General features: G+C 38.4%; 2 protein-coding genes across 3 annotated transcripts; both read left to right on the forward strand.

The window, feature by feature from the left end:
* The first annotated feature begins 3,543 nt into the window (after nucleotides 1-3,543).
* rusf1 (RUS family member 1) lies at nucleotides 3,544-7,065 on the forward strand. Its single transcript, XM_020645732.3, has 14 exons — nucleotides 3,544-3,880; nucleotides 3,963-4,040; nucleotides 4,133-4,247; nucleotides 4,735-4,780; nucleotides 4,875-4,907; nucleotides 4,992-5,097; nucleotides 5,413-5,514; nucleotides 5,700-5,770; nucleotides 5,877-6,061; nucleotides 6,166-6,223; nucleotides 6,324-6,388; nucleotides 6,480-6,611; nucleotides 6,697-6,762; nucleotides 6,895-7,065. The coding sequence occupies exons 1-14, from the start codon at nucleotides 3,731-3,733 to the stop codon at nucleotides 6,978-6,980; spliced, it is 1,293 nt and encodes a 430-aa protein (XP_020501388.2). The 5' UTR covers nucleotides 3,544-3,730; the 3' UTR covers nucleotides 6,981-7,065.
* A 408-nt stretch (nucleotides 7,066-7,473) lies between these two features.
* Nucleotides 7,474-12,654, forward strand: zgc:153292 (uncharacterized protein LOC100003014 homolog). Of its 2 annotated transcripts, none has more exons than XM_020645713.3 (12): nucleotides 7,474-7,675; nucleotides 7,981-8,182; nucleotides 8,293-8,325; nucleotides 8,493-8,608; nucleotides 8,837-8,945; nucleotides 9,721-9,753; nucleotides 9,858-9,890; nucleotides 10,301-10,534; nucleotides 10,967-11,070; nucleotides 11,515-11,680; nucleotides 11,766-11,824; nucleotides 11,965-12,654. In XM_020645713.3, exons 1-11 carry the CDS (start codon nucleotides 7,611-7,613, stop codon nucleotides 11,808-11,810), a joined length of 1,140 nt encoding a protein of 379 aa, XP_020501369.3. In that variant the 5' UTR covers nucleotides 7,474-7,610; the 3' UTR covers nucleotides 11,811-11,824; nucleotides 11,965-12,654. The 2 variants fall into 2 exon arrangements, with proteins under 2 accessions (XP_020501369.3, XP_020501368.3); XM_020645712.3 differs by having other exon boundaries at nucleotides 7,519-7,675; nucleotides 9,718-9,753.
* The last annotated feature ends 1,036 nt before the right edge of the window (nucleotides 12,655-13,690 follow it).

The raw sequence follows: 13,690 nt of genomic DNA on the forward strand, positions 1-13,690 counted from the left end.
TGAACCACAAAGCGGGAATTATTTTACCTAAAAGACCAAAACTCTATAAATGAAATGTTTATTTCTGCTTCAGCTGTACTTTACAGGTAATATGACACTAAAGGAGATATTTCACCTCTTTTGCTGAAATATCTTTTGGAAGGAAACTCTTTGCAACATTTACGGTAAGTAATCATTTCTTCTATGTGCATTTGGGCATGTTAGCATGGATTTAAGATGTTCTGGATGGGATAAAATGAGTAAAGTCAGTGATAAGTTCACTGACACCATAAACTTGTAAGTAACTTTCCATTTGTCAAATGTGTCACTCAGCTGTAGCTTGGAGCAACAAGAAAAGAATGTGGAATGTGCAGCTTTAGGCTCTGACATTTTGACCGACAGGTGACACGTAAATGAGCCGAACAATAAGATACCTTCACTGAGTTTATAAGAGCCGTGATCCCGATGCAGGAGATCCCACAGATGATGCTGCAGATGGCGAGTTTCCTGTGGTGTGTGTCGTCACAGAAGGAGGCAGTGCGCTGTCCAGTGCTGCTGCTTGCTTCATGGGTATTATTGTCATTATTTTGTGTGTTGCCTGACCCTGCGATGAGATTCAGTGGCACCTCTTCAGCCACCGTTATACATGTCTGAGGTGAATCAGGCATTTCTGCAAAACAAAAGAGCATGTTGAGGAAAGATTAAGATGTCATATTACCTTAACACTCTTCATATTTTGAGTGATGTGCAAACGAGAGCTATACATTAAAGAACAGCTTTATGGTCTGTGCATGTTCGATAACAGCGTGATAGATAAGAGACGTTACAGGAACTGTTTCAACTCTGTGAACTTCTCAAAGTAAATGTTTATTAAAATGTGTCTACCCGATGGCCTTTGGTCTCAGAGGAACTCCTGTGTGTTTTTTAAGACTATTTCTCATACGCAGTAGACTGATGTGTAACATTTTGAATCACAGAGTGACACAAGCACATGTAATCTCTTCTGCTCTATTTTTATTCTTGCTTTCGTTATGACTGTCATAACATGAATCCAGACGTCATCTCTATTGTGTCTGAATGTCAGAGTCTCCCTCCATTGAACTTGAATACGACTGGAATTACCCTGCATGCATTTCACCAAAACCCTGCTGTTAGCCCACAATGTTTGTTGTGGATTCCCAAAGTTAGAGATTACTTTAGAATGTAGGCTACCTCCAGAATCAATAAAAGTATGAATTGGGTGCCAACATTTTAAATTACTCCATAATATTGAATGCCTTTACTTCCTTTTCTCTACCCAGTCTGCAAATGTTTTTCATATTTCAATGATAAAAACAGAATTGTGGGTTCCCTGATTGAACCTTTTGACCTCTGTTTACCACTACACTCACCTGTCTCCTAGGCAACAAGAATGTAAAATAAATGTCTTATTACAAGTCTCAACATGTTCTTGTAAACAATCAGACAGTGTGTCCTCCCTTTGGAGCATGGGAATTTGTCTCGATTGAGTATTATTTCCATAAAGGAACAGAAAGTCCCCACTGAACTGTCCAACAATAGGATCAGCATCAAGTGTTCCCTGGGAAAATTTACATAAAAAAAAAAAAAAAAAAAAAAAGCTTGAAAAACTTGTACGATCACATTTACAAAGATGTCAAAACATCCCGCTTGGTCGTCAGCTTGTCATGACAAATGAAAACAAAAAAACAAAAGAATGATATCTAATCTTAAATTTGATCAAACAGCGTCACAGCAGCATGCTCTGCGTGTTTGGACCCCGAGAAAAGACATCAGCAAGGAGTTAATAATAGTTTCATCGTGTAATGTTGCACAGACCTGTGAATCATTGGTAAGAGAGAGGTAATGATTCTGTACACTGCCCTCCCGTGTTGGAGTTCTTAAGTTATGCTGATAAATTGAGTTTCTGTCTCTTAAATAAACCAAGCAGGGGTTCTTACAAAGAGTGTTAAAAAAAATGTACTTTTCAAACACAATCAAAAGTCATAAAATAATTCAAATCCCACAGAAAGTTACAAACCTGTTCAATGTCCAATAGAATCTCTTCAGTCTCAAAACACTCCTTTTGTAAATCAAGCCAATTCTTCTCTTGTCAAGTGTAGAGATCTTAATGAGATAGAAGCAGGTGTATTGTCTTCTTGTATCAGAATAAAATTCAGCTGCCCCACAGTGTAAGTCCTTTTAGTAATGAAAGCTTCAGGGACGTTTTCCCGCACGTGCTCATCCAAACACCACTCCTGTCATTGTAGTCGAAGCTCAAAACCACATCAGCTCTGAAGCCGCCCTGTCCCTATGAAAGCCCGGAGTCGTATAAGTTGTTAAATGACAAACCGAATGGAGAGCTGGGAGTGAAACTCTCTCTCTTGTGTGAAACTTCCACGCCCATTTTCTGTGCAGGTTCTTTCCTTCTTCTGCTATTCCTTCCCTCCCACACATACACTTGTCGAACCCTTCCTTCACTCATTAGCTCTCATGTTCTGTTCCTTGTACATTGGAGGTTATAGACTTCCTCTCTCCCCTTCAGGCACATTTTCACATTCTGTAAAATGTTACAACCTTTCCCTCACTTCTTTCCCATACTGCATTCCTATGGACTTGGGAAAGGTGTGTCGGCACTTGTCTTGCCTCAGGGGTGAAACAGTCACAGATGCCAGTGTGCCTCATTCTTTTCTAAACCTAAGTTTTCCTCCTTTTTTTAAAAAAAACAAAAACAAACTGGAGCTGTTTTGGTGAATCTCTGCCATTTTATACATTATTTTCTTGGCCCCATCAGCCCTCTTTTTGTAGTATCTATCATCTGTCATCCCTCTGATCTATGACCCAGAGATAAGAAATATTTCCTCCCCTTTTGCTCAACAGTTGATGACGACCTGGCTGCATTTTTCCAGAAATGACGCCACTCACTGTGAACTCTGCCAGCATGACAGACAGTCAGATCTACCCTTATTGGGAAAAGAGGGCTTGTGAAAACGAGACTGGAGTAAATCTCTAGTCTAAATGCATTGGCTCAAATAACAGGAAGCTAAAGGTGATGTCATCAAGGTGAGTTATTGAGTCATACCATCAGTCAGATGGTATCTGTCCTGACTCACACATCCATTCTCAAGAAGTGCTTCTTCACCTGAAATTCACCTGTAATTTTTTTTTTAAATGACCCATTGTTATTTACATTAATGCAAACTGCATAAAAACAAAAACGTAAATGTTAAAAAATAAAAAATAAAAAATAAAACTATAATAATGAGGCTTTCCAAAAAACAAAAAAAAAACAATCATTAAATAAAGTGAGTTGGAACTTCATCCTTTCGATTTGTTACCTTTTTTTTAAAATCTTATCTTCAAGGTCGACGTGTTGATTTATTACATGTTTGATTTGGCACTTGTACCTTAATGACGTCAAGTTTTCTTGTTCTAAACATATTACTGTGATGTTCCTTTAAATAAAATAATAATAATAAATAAATAAAAAAACACTAAAATTGGAGCCACGCCTTCCACTCTAAATGAACCAATGATGAATCGCCCCCACAATGAGGGCGGAGAAAGAAAAAAAAAAACACGGAAGTGCTGCAATGAAAACAGGATAGGAGACACGTATTGCCTGTCTCACTTTCTGCAGAGCACAAAATGCGCTTCAGTTAAACACACTTCGGTTTATTCCAGGCTGCGAGAATTGTTCGGTTTGTATACATTTTCAGCACCGCTCTGCTTTCGCTCCAAACATATCGTCATTATGGAGAAAGACACTGATGTGGTTCTGGCGACAGAGAGGTATGGCAGTGCAGAGTCCTGGAAGTATTCAGCCAAGGATGGAGTGATGGAGAGGAGAAGAGATGGTGGTGAAAGTGAATCCAGAGGAAACACCTTTGTTGGAGTTTTAAAAGTAACCAACATTTCCATACACCTTAACTTGTTTTACTTTGGCTCCTCCTCTTGACTCCCGTTTGACTCACTCTTTTCTGCAGAGTGTTTTTCTGCCTCAAGGCTACCCAGAGAGTGTCAGTAACGATTACCTGCAGTACCAGTTTTGGGACACTGTGCAGGTAAAGTCAACGACACACTGTTTGATTAAACTATTGGAATCTTTAACCGGCAGATTGAAACTCTTCCTGCACACTCCTTCTCTGTTTGTCAGGCTTTCTCCAGCTCGCTGTCAGGGACTCTGGCCACTCAGGCCTCTCTCAAAGGTGTCGGGGTTGGAAACCAAGAGGCAACAGTAGCTGCAGCCACAGTCACATGGCTACTTAGAGGTGATCACTAACAATATATCAAACATTTACATTTACATCTTCATAGGTGAACCAGCCTCAACTTATTTAAAAAGCACAACCATTCATTTCCTGCTTGGCCAATTAACCAAAGCGCCATCATAATCTTTCTCTGCCATAAGAGCTTATTTTCCTTTTCCCCACCTCTTCTTTAATTTGTCTCTTTCTTGTTTTGCTTTCTTTTACACCTTACTGAGTATGTGTTCTTGTTAGCTGTATTGTTTTTGCTTGGACTACATTAATAATATGTCTCTGTGTTACATGTTTCTCTTTAGGAGGGCCACTCGACAAGCCCCTCTGGGTTCATTTTGGCTCCTCCAGCACATTTCTTTCAAAATGTATAGTTTGTTAATTAACTAATCATTATGTACTGTCTGTTTTTCCATTGATCTATTATGTTTATGTTTTTTTTTTTTGTGCAATTAATACAAAAATCAAAAAACCTGTTCACTTATTGTGTCCTCTATAGATGGAACTGGCATGTTGGGAAGAATCCTCTTTGCTTGGCAGAAAGGGTAGGTTTATAGTTTCCAGTTTTAGGAAACAAATGACTCTTTATTTGCACTTTTTCTCTTCACGATCTGTTCCTTTGTGTCTTTGTTCTTTTAGAAATAAACTGGACTCAGAGGCCAAAAAATGGAGGTGTGTGTGACTGATTCAAAATGAAGTGATTTAGATTCCTATTCCAGAAGCCATTTAAAGAGCTTTTCTTCGATTTCCTGTCAGACTTTTTGCTGACGTTCTCAACGACATTGCCATGTTCATGGAGATATTGGCTCCATACTTTCCTGCTTTCTTCATTCTGATTGTGTGCACAGCTGGGATATTCAAGGTAGGAAAACTGTCAATAGTTTCATTCAGCTGGGTAGAAAAAATAATCTTTTTAATAGTCGATTAAAGGCACTGGAGAAACGTGCGTCAGGCTGTAGATGCTTTGAATGATGAGCTTCTGCTCGGTGACTCAGGATATGTTGGTCTGTGTTTGTAATAGCGCCGAGTTTTACGTCTGTAACTTTGTTAAAATGTGCTGCTGTCGGTCTTTGCCAGGACCCTCTTGTGAAATAATCATTTTGATCAAATGTAAATGTAAGCATTGCAGATAAATATAAGCTGACTTAGTGAATTTATTTCTGTTTTTCCTCACAAGTCCATCGTTGGAGTGGCAGGCGGTGCAACCAGAGCTGCTCTGACTGTTCATCAGGCTCGCAGAGACAACATGGCTGACATCTCGGCAAAAGACGGCAGTCAGGTTGATATTTTTTTTTGGGACTTTTCTGTGACCTGTGTTTGTTTCTTAGTGTGGAGCAAACCACATTGAACAGCGTGGTTACTTACTGAAGTAATGTACACTGTTTTGGCCATTTTCCCATGTTTCCCAAAACAGGTTTTCTGAGAAGGCAGTGTGTCTAATATTTGTGTTTTTAAATTCCACAGGAGACTCTAGTCAATCTGGCTGGACTGCTGGTTAGTTTGATACTCATTCCCCTGGTCACTGATAATCCAATGTAAGCACTGTCATGTTGAATATTTGAATCTTACACAATGCCTTACTTGAAGAGTCATTTACATTATCTGCTCATGTTCCTCTTCTGTCTTTCTCTCCTCTCTCAGACTGACTCTCAGCCTCTTCTTTCTCTTCACCGTCCTCCATCTCTTTGCCAACTACAAGGCCGTGCGGTCGGTCGTCATGGAAACCTTCAACGAGGCGCGGCTTTCAATCGTTCTGCGGCAGTACCTGAGAGACAAACGGATCCTGAGCCCACGAGAGGCCAATCAAAGGGAACCAGTTTTCATCGGTATGAGTCATACATTTTCTGATTGTGCTGTTAGTTTGTGACACATTTGACCCAAAGCTATGAAATGTGCATTGAATATGATTGATTCTCCTGTTTTTCACTAGAGTTCAGAAACACTGTGCCTATCAAACTTGGAGTGAGGCTTCAGGAGGTTCTACAGAGGTAATTATGTGCTCTATTTTTGGCTTTTATGACAAATAAATACATTCATGCAAACAATAAAAATGTTAACATATTTCATATAATTTTCCCTGTTTTGTAGGCCAGAGGAACTTAATCTAGCGTTGGAGCAAAACAACATGCCTTACCTGTTAGGAGTTCAAAATGGTATGTCATCTTCCTTCAGGCAAAAACTGTGTGATTAATGAATAGGAATGTGACATAATTTTACTTCTTTTAAAATCTGTCTTCCCGCCAGGTTGTGTTTGTGTTTGTTTGCGGCCAGAAGCGTCAGTACATGATGAAATCAGAGCAGTGTGCCAAGCTGTTTGGCTCAGCAGCAAGTTGATCACTTCAACTTCAAGAGAAACCCTGAAACAACCAAAGCAAAGTGAGTCTTTACTTGTGTTTTTAATTTATTAAATCATGTTAAAAAGCTTCTATCATCCTTTATTCATTATACACTTTTTTTAAAGGTCACTGGGAAATGGTGCACGAGAGTCACAAGGTGATGGACACTGTTTTCAGTCCTTTTCTCAAAGGTAAACACACACTGACAAACATTTTTTAAAACTACAAATCAGCATCTTATCTTTTTTTTCCTTTCTAAATCATAAGTTACCAACAGAAACATAGCGTATACTCACAGTTACTTAACATCGTGTTATTTCCAGGAGTGGAAGCAGCGGGATGGGACACAAAGAGAAATCTGTTGGACTGGGATGAGTGGAGGGTCGAATGGAAAACTAAAAGCAACTGAGCAAGAACATCTAATACCATTTGAAAATGTTAATATTTCATTTTTTTCCCCAACATTTTTAATAAATATTGATATTTTCATGCAATTCTTGTTTGATTCTGTATGAGTTAAAAATGACATTGATATACAGGTGGTTTATTTAGCGTATAACTCATTGAATATTCTTCAATTTTATAATTTTACATTTTATTATTGTTGGATTTTTTTATTTTTTTTGCATTCGCTGTTCTGTCTTATTTCCACAAGGGGGAGGTGTTGCGCATTTATTTGCAACCAACAACTCACGAAGAAGAACAAAAAGAAAAGTGTGGTCAAGGCCTCCAGATTGTATAGACTACTACCGGAAATGATCATTCACTGTCAGTAAAAAAAATGATGCACTAGTGCTGTGAATTAATTACATAAACCAGGTTAAAGACAAGATTCAATAAAGGAAAATATATCTTGAGCTAAATACTACCCTGTTGCAGGATTTTGTTCATGCTGCTTCACTTTAAATAACACCAGTGTGAGGCTCTTATTCTGAAAGGTTACCGGACATTGACGTGGAATTGCTACTTGCTTGTTTCCGATAACTCCAGAAACAAAATCCCTCGGTTTGGTCGTAAGTTTATCTTAATTGTGAACGAAATGGGGAGATATAAATGTGCATACAACTGCGAAAACTCCCACGAATCAGCTGTTAAGTTTTTTAAGTAAGTATTGTTTGTTGTTAAATGAATAAAGTGAGTACAGCTTGCAGAATACTAACACTAGTCAGTCAGCATTCACAACATCAGCTGTTTTGTGTAAACGTAGTTATCTTTAGAGCTGTGCAGTTTTTGTTGTTTATGTGGTTTTATATATTATAATAATATATCAGCGTTTTTAAAAACATTTAATTATTATATTTCTGTGAAGAACCAGATTTATGGACAGTTTTAAATTGAGTTATGCGTCACATTAAAAAAAAAAACATCGATGTTAGTGCTGTTTTAATGAGTTATATTTGTCGCTGTAGGTTTCCACTATACAACCCCCGAAAACTGAAGAAATGGCTGAACAACATGAAGTGGGATGACTGGACTCCGTCTCGTTTCTCGGTGCTGTGCAGTCATCATTTTGAGGAGCAGCACATCGACAGAACAGGGAAATGTGTGACACTAAGAGACGATGCCATCCCCACCATATTTTCTCCTTCTGTTGACACACAGAAAACCAAGGTGTGTAAGTCATGCTGTGAAAACAGAACATTAGCGAAGTGGAAGAAGTAGTTTTGATTCTCTCCAATGATGATGCCACATGTTGTGCTGTCCTCTTTCCTCTGATTCAGGCTCCCATCAACCCGAGAAGAAAGCAAAACAAGGTCAGAGCATATTGCATACAAACCCAAACTGCCACCAGCTGTGACTCGGCTGTCATTTTAGAAAAGCTTGTTGTTTACTAAACTTCTAAAACACTGAAGTTCACAGACAGTTCTGTTATTATTCAAGCTGTTCGACCAGTTCTGCTTCTCCTTTTTTGTAAACCCAGCCGCCTGCTGTGAAAGCCTCAAAGGCGAGTTCAGCTCAGTGTCCAACAACCACTCGCTCCACATCAAAGCCCGACATCCAGAACAAAGAGGCCAGCCAGACAGAAGAGCCTTCCCGGTATGTTGAAACACAAGCTAGAGTAAAAAGAAGTAAGTTTCATATGTGGATTTCCCTGAGTCATTCCCAAACATAATTTCATCCTGAAAGAGAAATCAAGGGGGGGAAAAAACGACTGAATCAGAAAAAGCAGGAGGCTAAATACTGATAATAAGTCCTTTTGTATTTTGATCTCACCTGTTTGAAATGTGTTGCCTCTATATTGAGTTAACCTTTTATTGATTGCAGAGACGAAGAGCAGAACAGGCCTGAAAGATGGAGGATTATAGTCGACGAAGGACTCATGAAGATTGAGTCATTTCCACATTTCTTCCATGGAGATTACTGCGTGCCACAGGTGTTTGGTGTTTTATGATCTAAACCAGCGGGGTCCAAACTTTTTTTTCTTGCGGGCCAAAATTGTCGTGTTAGAATCGCTCGCTGGCCACAGGTTTTGTTTTTTTAAAATATAGTTGGAAAAGTAGTAAGGCTTTGTAGATCAGAATCGAAAGGCTCATGAAAGAAACCCTTTAAGAAAAGGAAATCAAATATTTTGATTTCTTCGTTCTACTTACTGTTTTTTTTCTCAGGATCAAGCCTGTAACGTGGTTCATTTTTTTGGAAAAGCTTTCTGCATTTAGCTCAGGTCATTAAATGGTTAAAGTACTAAAGTCTGCTCGTTTGAAAAAACTTTGCATATGTTTTTTTCATAGTTTACAAAAAAATGTGGAAAATAGTAAAAAGCTGTAGATTTAAAAACTCAACAACATACATGTTACTGAACATTTTCCATTTGAGGAATATTGTTCAGCCCGTGTTAACATGAAAAAGAAAAATAAGATAATGTGCCAATCTTAACCAAGGCCTCGGGTCAAAATCTTCTGATTCTTCATTTGAAGTCACGGGCCGCAAAAAAAAATCCCCTCAAGGGCCGCAAATGGCCCTCGGGCCGCACTTTGGACACCCCTGATCTAAACAGTATAACAGTTGCTTCTTTTTATTTACATGCAGCGTGACACACATCATATTGAAATCCTTTGTCGGCCATATTTTTAGCTTCTGTTTTGCGGTTGATTATCTGTCACTGTTATATTTAAATCATGTTTTCTGTATCTCTCTGAATGCACCAGCAGGATGTTCAGTGGGCTCCAGACGATGATTTAAGTGTAAGTAATCCTGTTGATTCTAAATGACATCAAATTGTATTTTATAAAATAACTTCTATCCAAACAAAGTGTTTTAATTCCATACTTTATTGCAACTTCCACAGGCAGAATGTAAAGATCCTGAAAAGATGATCGAGGTAAGACTTTAAAATCTAATCTTTTTTTAATTTTATTTTTAAGATTTTCAAGATATTTTGGGGCTTTTTATGGAGGGAATCAGGGAGAGAGAGTGGGGAATGACATGAAGGAAAGAAGCTACAGGTGGGATGTGAACCTGGGCCGCCCGCGTGAGACGACAGCCTCCATACATGGGGCGTGCACACTAACAACTGCACCACCAGCGCCCCTAAAATCTAATATTTTACTGAGCGTATATTTGCAAGCAAAAAAAAAAAAGAGGCCTGAATTGCTTGTAATGAGTAAAAGTAGCTGCCAGTGCAACAAGCAGTGTTACGTCTCACTTAAAGGGACTTAACAAGCTTGAAAGGCTTGACGTAGTTTCTTCATTCACATAGTATTTCCACATGATGTAATGTTTTGTCTGCAGGTGACAGAGCCGTGGCAGTGGCTCGGTCTGGATGTCAGAGGAGAGCTGCCAGAGACTCTAAACGGACACAAATACATGTTGACTGTGACAGACTTCTTCTCTAAGTGGGTAGAAGCTGTACCTTTGGAGGCCTTCCTCCCAGAACATGTAGCGAAGCACATCGTGGAAATCATCGCCCACTTTGGATACCCGCTCAGGATCCTCTCCAGACTGCCGCATGACATGGTCCAAAAAGTGAGTGCATTAAAGACTGAAGTGCTGCTTTTTTGGAAAACTGTCCTCCTAATTGTCGTATCAGTTTTGAACGAGTGAATCTGAGTTCAACATAAACCGCCTGCTTTTTCACTTGGAGGTTCTTTGAAAACAAACAAACTAAGATGCCTTACATCAGCCAAAGTCTGTCATTGGTCGGTTCAATTGAAGCATCGCAAACAATGTTACCGGATAATTACCTGATCACATAAGTGCTGACTATTTGTTTGCATGAGATGCTCCCCTATCTCTACCATTTATCCAAAATGATGTGGATAGACTGACAATCTGTTGTTTTTGACTGCAAACAACTTTTACTGAATTGACATCAGAACCTTTTTTGTAGAACTAAACATCTGTGTTTTATTATCACCTCATCAGCTAACGTCTCGACTTACTGTGTCTCCATTCTAGATCAACAAAGAACTGAAGGAGCAGCTGAAGATCACCATTGCTCTTGTCGTCCATCATCAGCAGACCGGCACCGCAGATGTGATCACAGAGCAGCTGATTGACAGGTCTGTCCTTAAAGTGATTTAAAAAAAAAAAAAAAAAAAAAAAAAAAAAATAGTGAAACAGTTCCAATATTTATAGCTGTTTGCAGTCATTAGAATGCAAATGATTCTGGTGTTAAATGTGTGGTTGAGATGATTGGCCATCAGTCTTTTTTGGAATGTGATGTTTAAGAAGTTGCAGACGTCTAACCCAGTAAAAGACATATTTAAGCTTTGTCACCACAGAAAATTCCACACATTAATAACTTCCATGTAACTATATATCTGTATTTTATTAATAGATCTAATGGCAGAGGAAATGACAAGTACGTTACATCAACAAGTGGGATCAAATGTGTACAGTAGCTCTTGTCAAGTGTAGCCTGTATTTTCTATCCTTTTTAAAGTGATCAAGGACACTTTTTCACAAATAATGCTTTAACTCCTCATGCTCTTTTTTTTTTTAAGGATGGTCAATGAGCTAATAGAAGAGCACGCTCCTGACTGGGACGTTTACCTGCCTGCAAAGGTATTCAGTCTGTGCTTCAAGGAGAACTCACAGACCAAAGAAAGACCCTTCTCAGTGCTCTGCTGTAAGGAGCTGGAGCTGAAGAAGTCTCCCAGAGAACTGGGCGTAAGTGTCATTGTTGAACATCTGAGTTTGGTTGTTCTATGAACTGTATTTTGACCTTCATGGTTTCTGACTCTCTTCTTCACAGTTTTCTAATTCCAGGGTCCAGGACAGTGCTTTTGTGGTGAGATAGGGTCAGCTAATTTGGTGAGTTGGATTTATTTAAAGTATCTGGTGTGAGTACATGCTAAGATTGAAATAGCATTTCTACTTTTTAAGACAAGAACATCATTTATGAATTTGACATATTTGTAAAACTTGTCTCACTCATGATTATTATTTTTCAGATTGGTTTTATGAGAGGAAAAAAAAAGCAGGATCATAACGCTGACTTTTGTCATGGTTAAATGCTGGACTTTGAGTGTACATCATGACCACAGTGGGAACCAGGAGAACCGCATGACGAGGCAGATGGAACGCCACACGTTTCTCTTCTCCCAGCAACTCAAGTCAACTTTCAACCTGTTAAATTATTTGTGATGTATATTCACTTGTACCTATTTATTTCAGCTCAGTACAAAGGCTTTCACAGTCCTGTTTAGTATTTAGTTTAAGATGTCAACATTATACAACTATGAATTGTCTTAAAGGATTAACAGAACATTGATGAGATCCTGAAAATGAATACGAATGAAGAGAGTTCTTTTTTAGGTTTAGAAAGGAGATAGTATGAGGGTGAAAAATACAACATTTTTGTGCTAACATCAGAATTGTTTTTGCATTTTGTACGTAAGCTTCCTGTTACAGAAGCCACAAAGTGGTACAATTCTTCCGAGCAATCAAATTGTTACATTTAAGGCTACAGCTTTTGATTGATTTTGTTTTGTGTCCATTAAATTTAAAACATTTCATGAATTTAATAAAATTGCTTGGATTTCACATGCAATATGCAAAAAAAAAAAGAAAATGTCTTTGTGATGTATTACTGGTTTATAAAAACAAGTGAGCCATTAGCACAATAAATGGTCTACTTTGAACTACTGTTAGCATTTACACACGGAAATGATTTCACTATATGAAGAACATTCAACAAATGAGAATCACATTTGTTGTTCCTGAGATGAATCTACAACCATCAGGCCACTTTAGATATGCAAAGACAAGTTTTGGAGAGACTGATTACAGATTTATGACTGGAAACAACTACAGCCCTTTTTTCCGTAAGGTTTAATTCAAAATATGTCAAAGAAAACCCCATATAAGTTACAGGAAAATAGCTCAATGGGAAAGTTTCCAACAAAGCATTTCTCAATTTAATAGCTTTATTCCTTCTGTGCATCACACTTTTTTTTGCTATAATTCACATGAAAATTAAGCCACTTTGTCACAACACCATAATAAATGAGAAAACCCCCCAACTGATTGTAGCTGATGCCCTGAATTGTATGTCACAGCTGTTGTCGGTTCAGCTGTCTCACTGCAGCGACAGCTGTTAGCAGGCAGAGGAGAGGAGGAAATGAGTCCTTCATATAAAAGAAGCAACAAGTGCAAAGAAACAGCTGTTTGCTTTACAAGGAAGGGAGTCAATGTGCAGGTTTAGAAATGGTCTGATGATGAAGGCCTGTTCAGAATGGTTGAAAAGTATTTTGATCCTTAGGTAGTTCACCTGAAACCAAAGGGAGGCATGTTGCTCATTAGAAAGCTACCTCTCTCTATATATTTTTTTAAATAATAATTTATTTTTTTAGACTTACTGTAAATGCCTCTATGTTTATTTAAAATACATGACCCATGGGAGGGGTGGGAGGGGGGGGGGGGGGGCTGTGAAAACTCCAGGTTTGCAGGGTTGTGTTGTCATCCTCTTCTTTTATAATTTATTTTATTTTTTTCATTGTAATTATGACAATGAAATGGATGCATGAATTACTACCTAATGAATGTATTGGATGATATTCACCTGTAAAGGCTGTCAAAATAAATAAAAAGGTGGTCAAAAAAAAAGGGAAAAAAAGAAAGTAATACGTCAATCTTCAGTCTTAAACTGTGTTCATAGCAGAGCAGGACATTTTAAAG

The sequence above is a fragment of the Labrus bergylta genome, chromosome 16 (assembly GCF_963930695.1).
Source record: "Labrus bergylta chromosome 16, fLabBer1.1, whole genome shotgun sequence".
Lineage (NCBI taxonomy): Eukaryota > Metazoa > Chordata > Actinopteri > Labriformes > Labridae > Labrus > Labrus bergylta.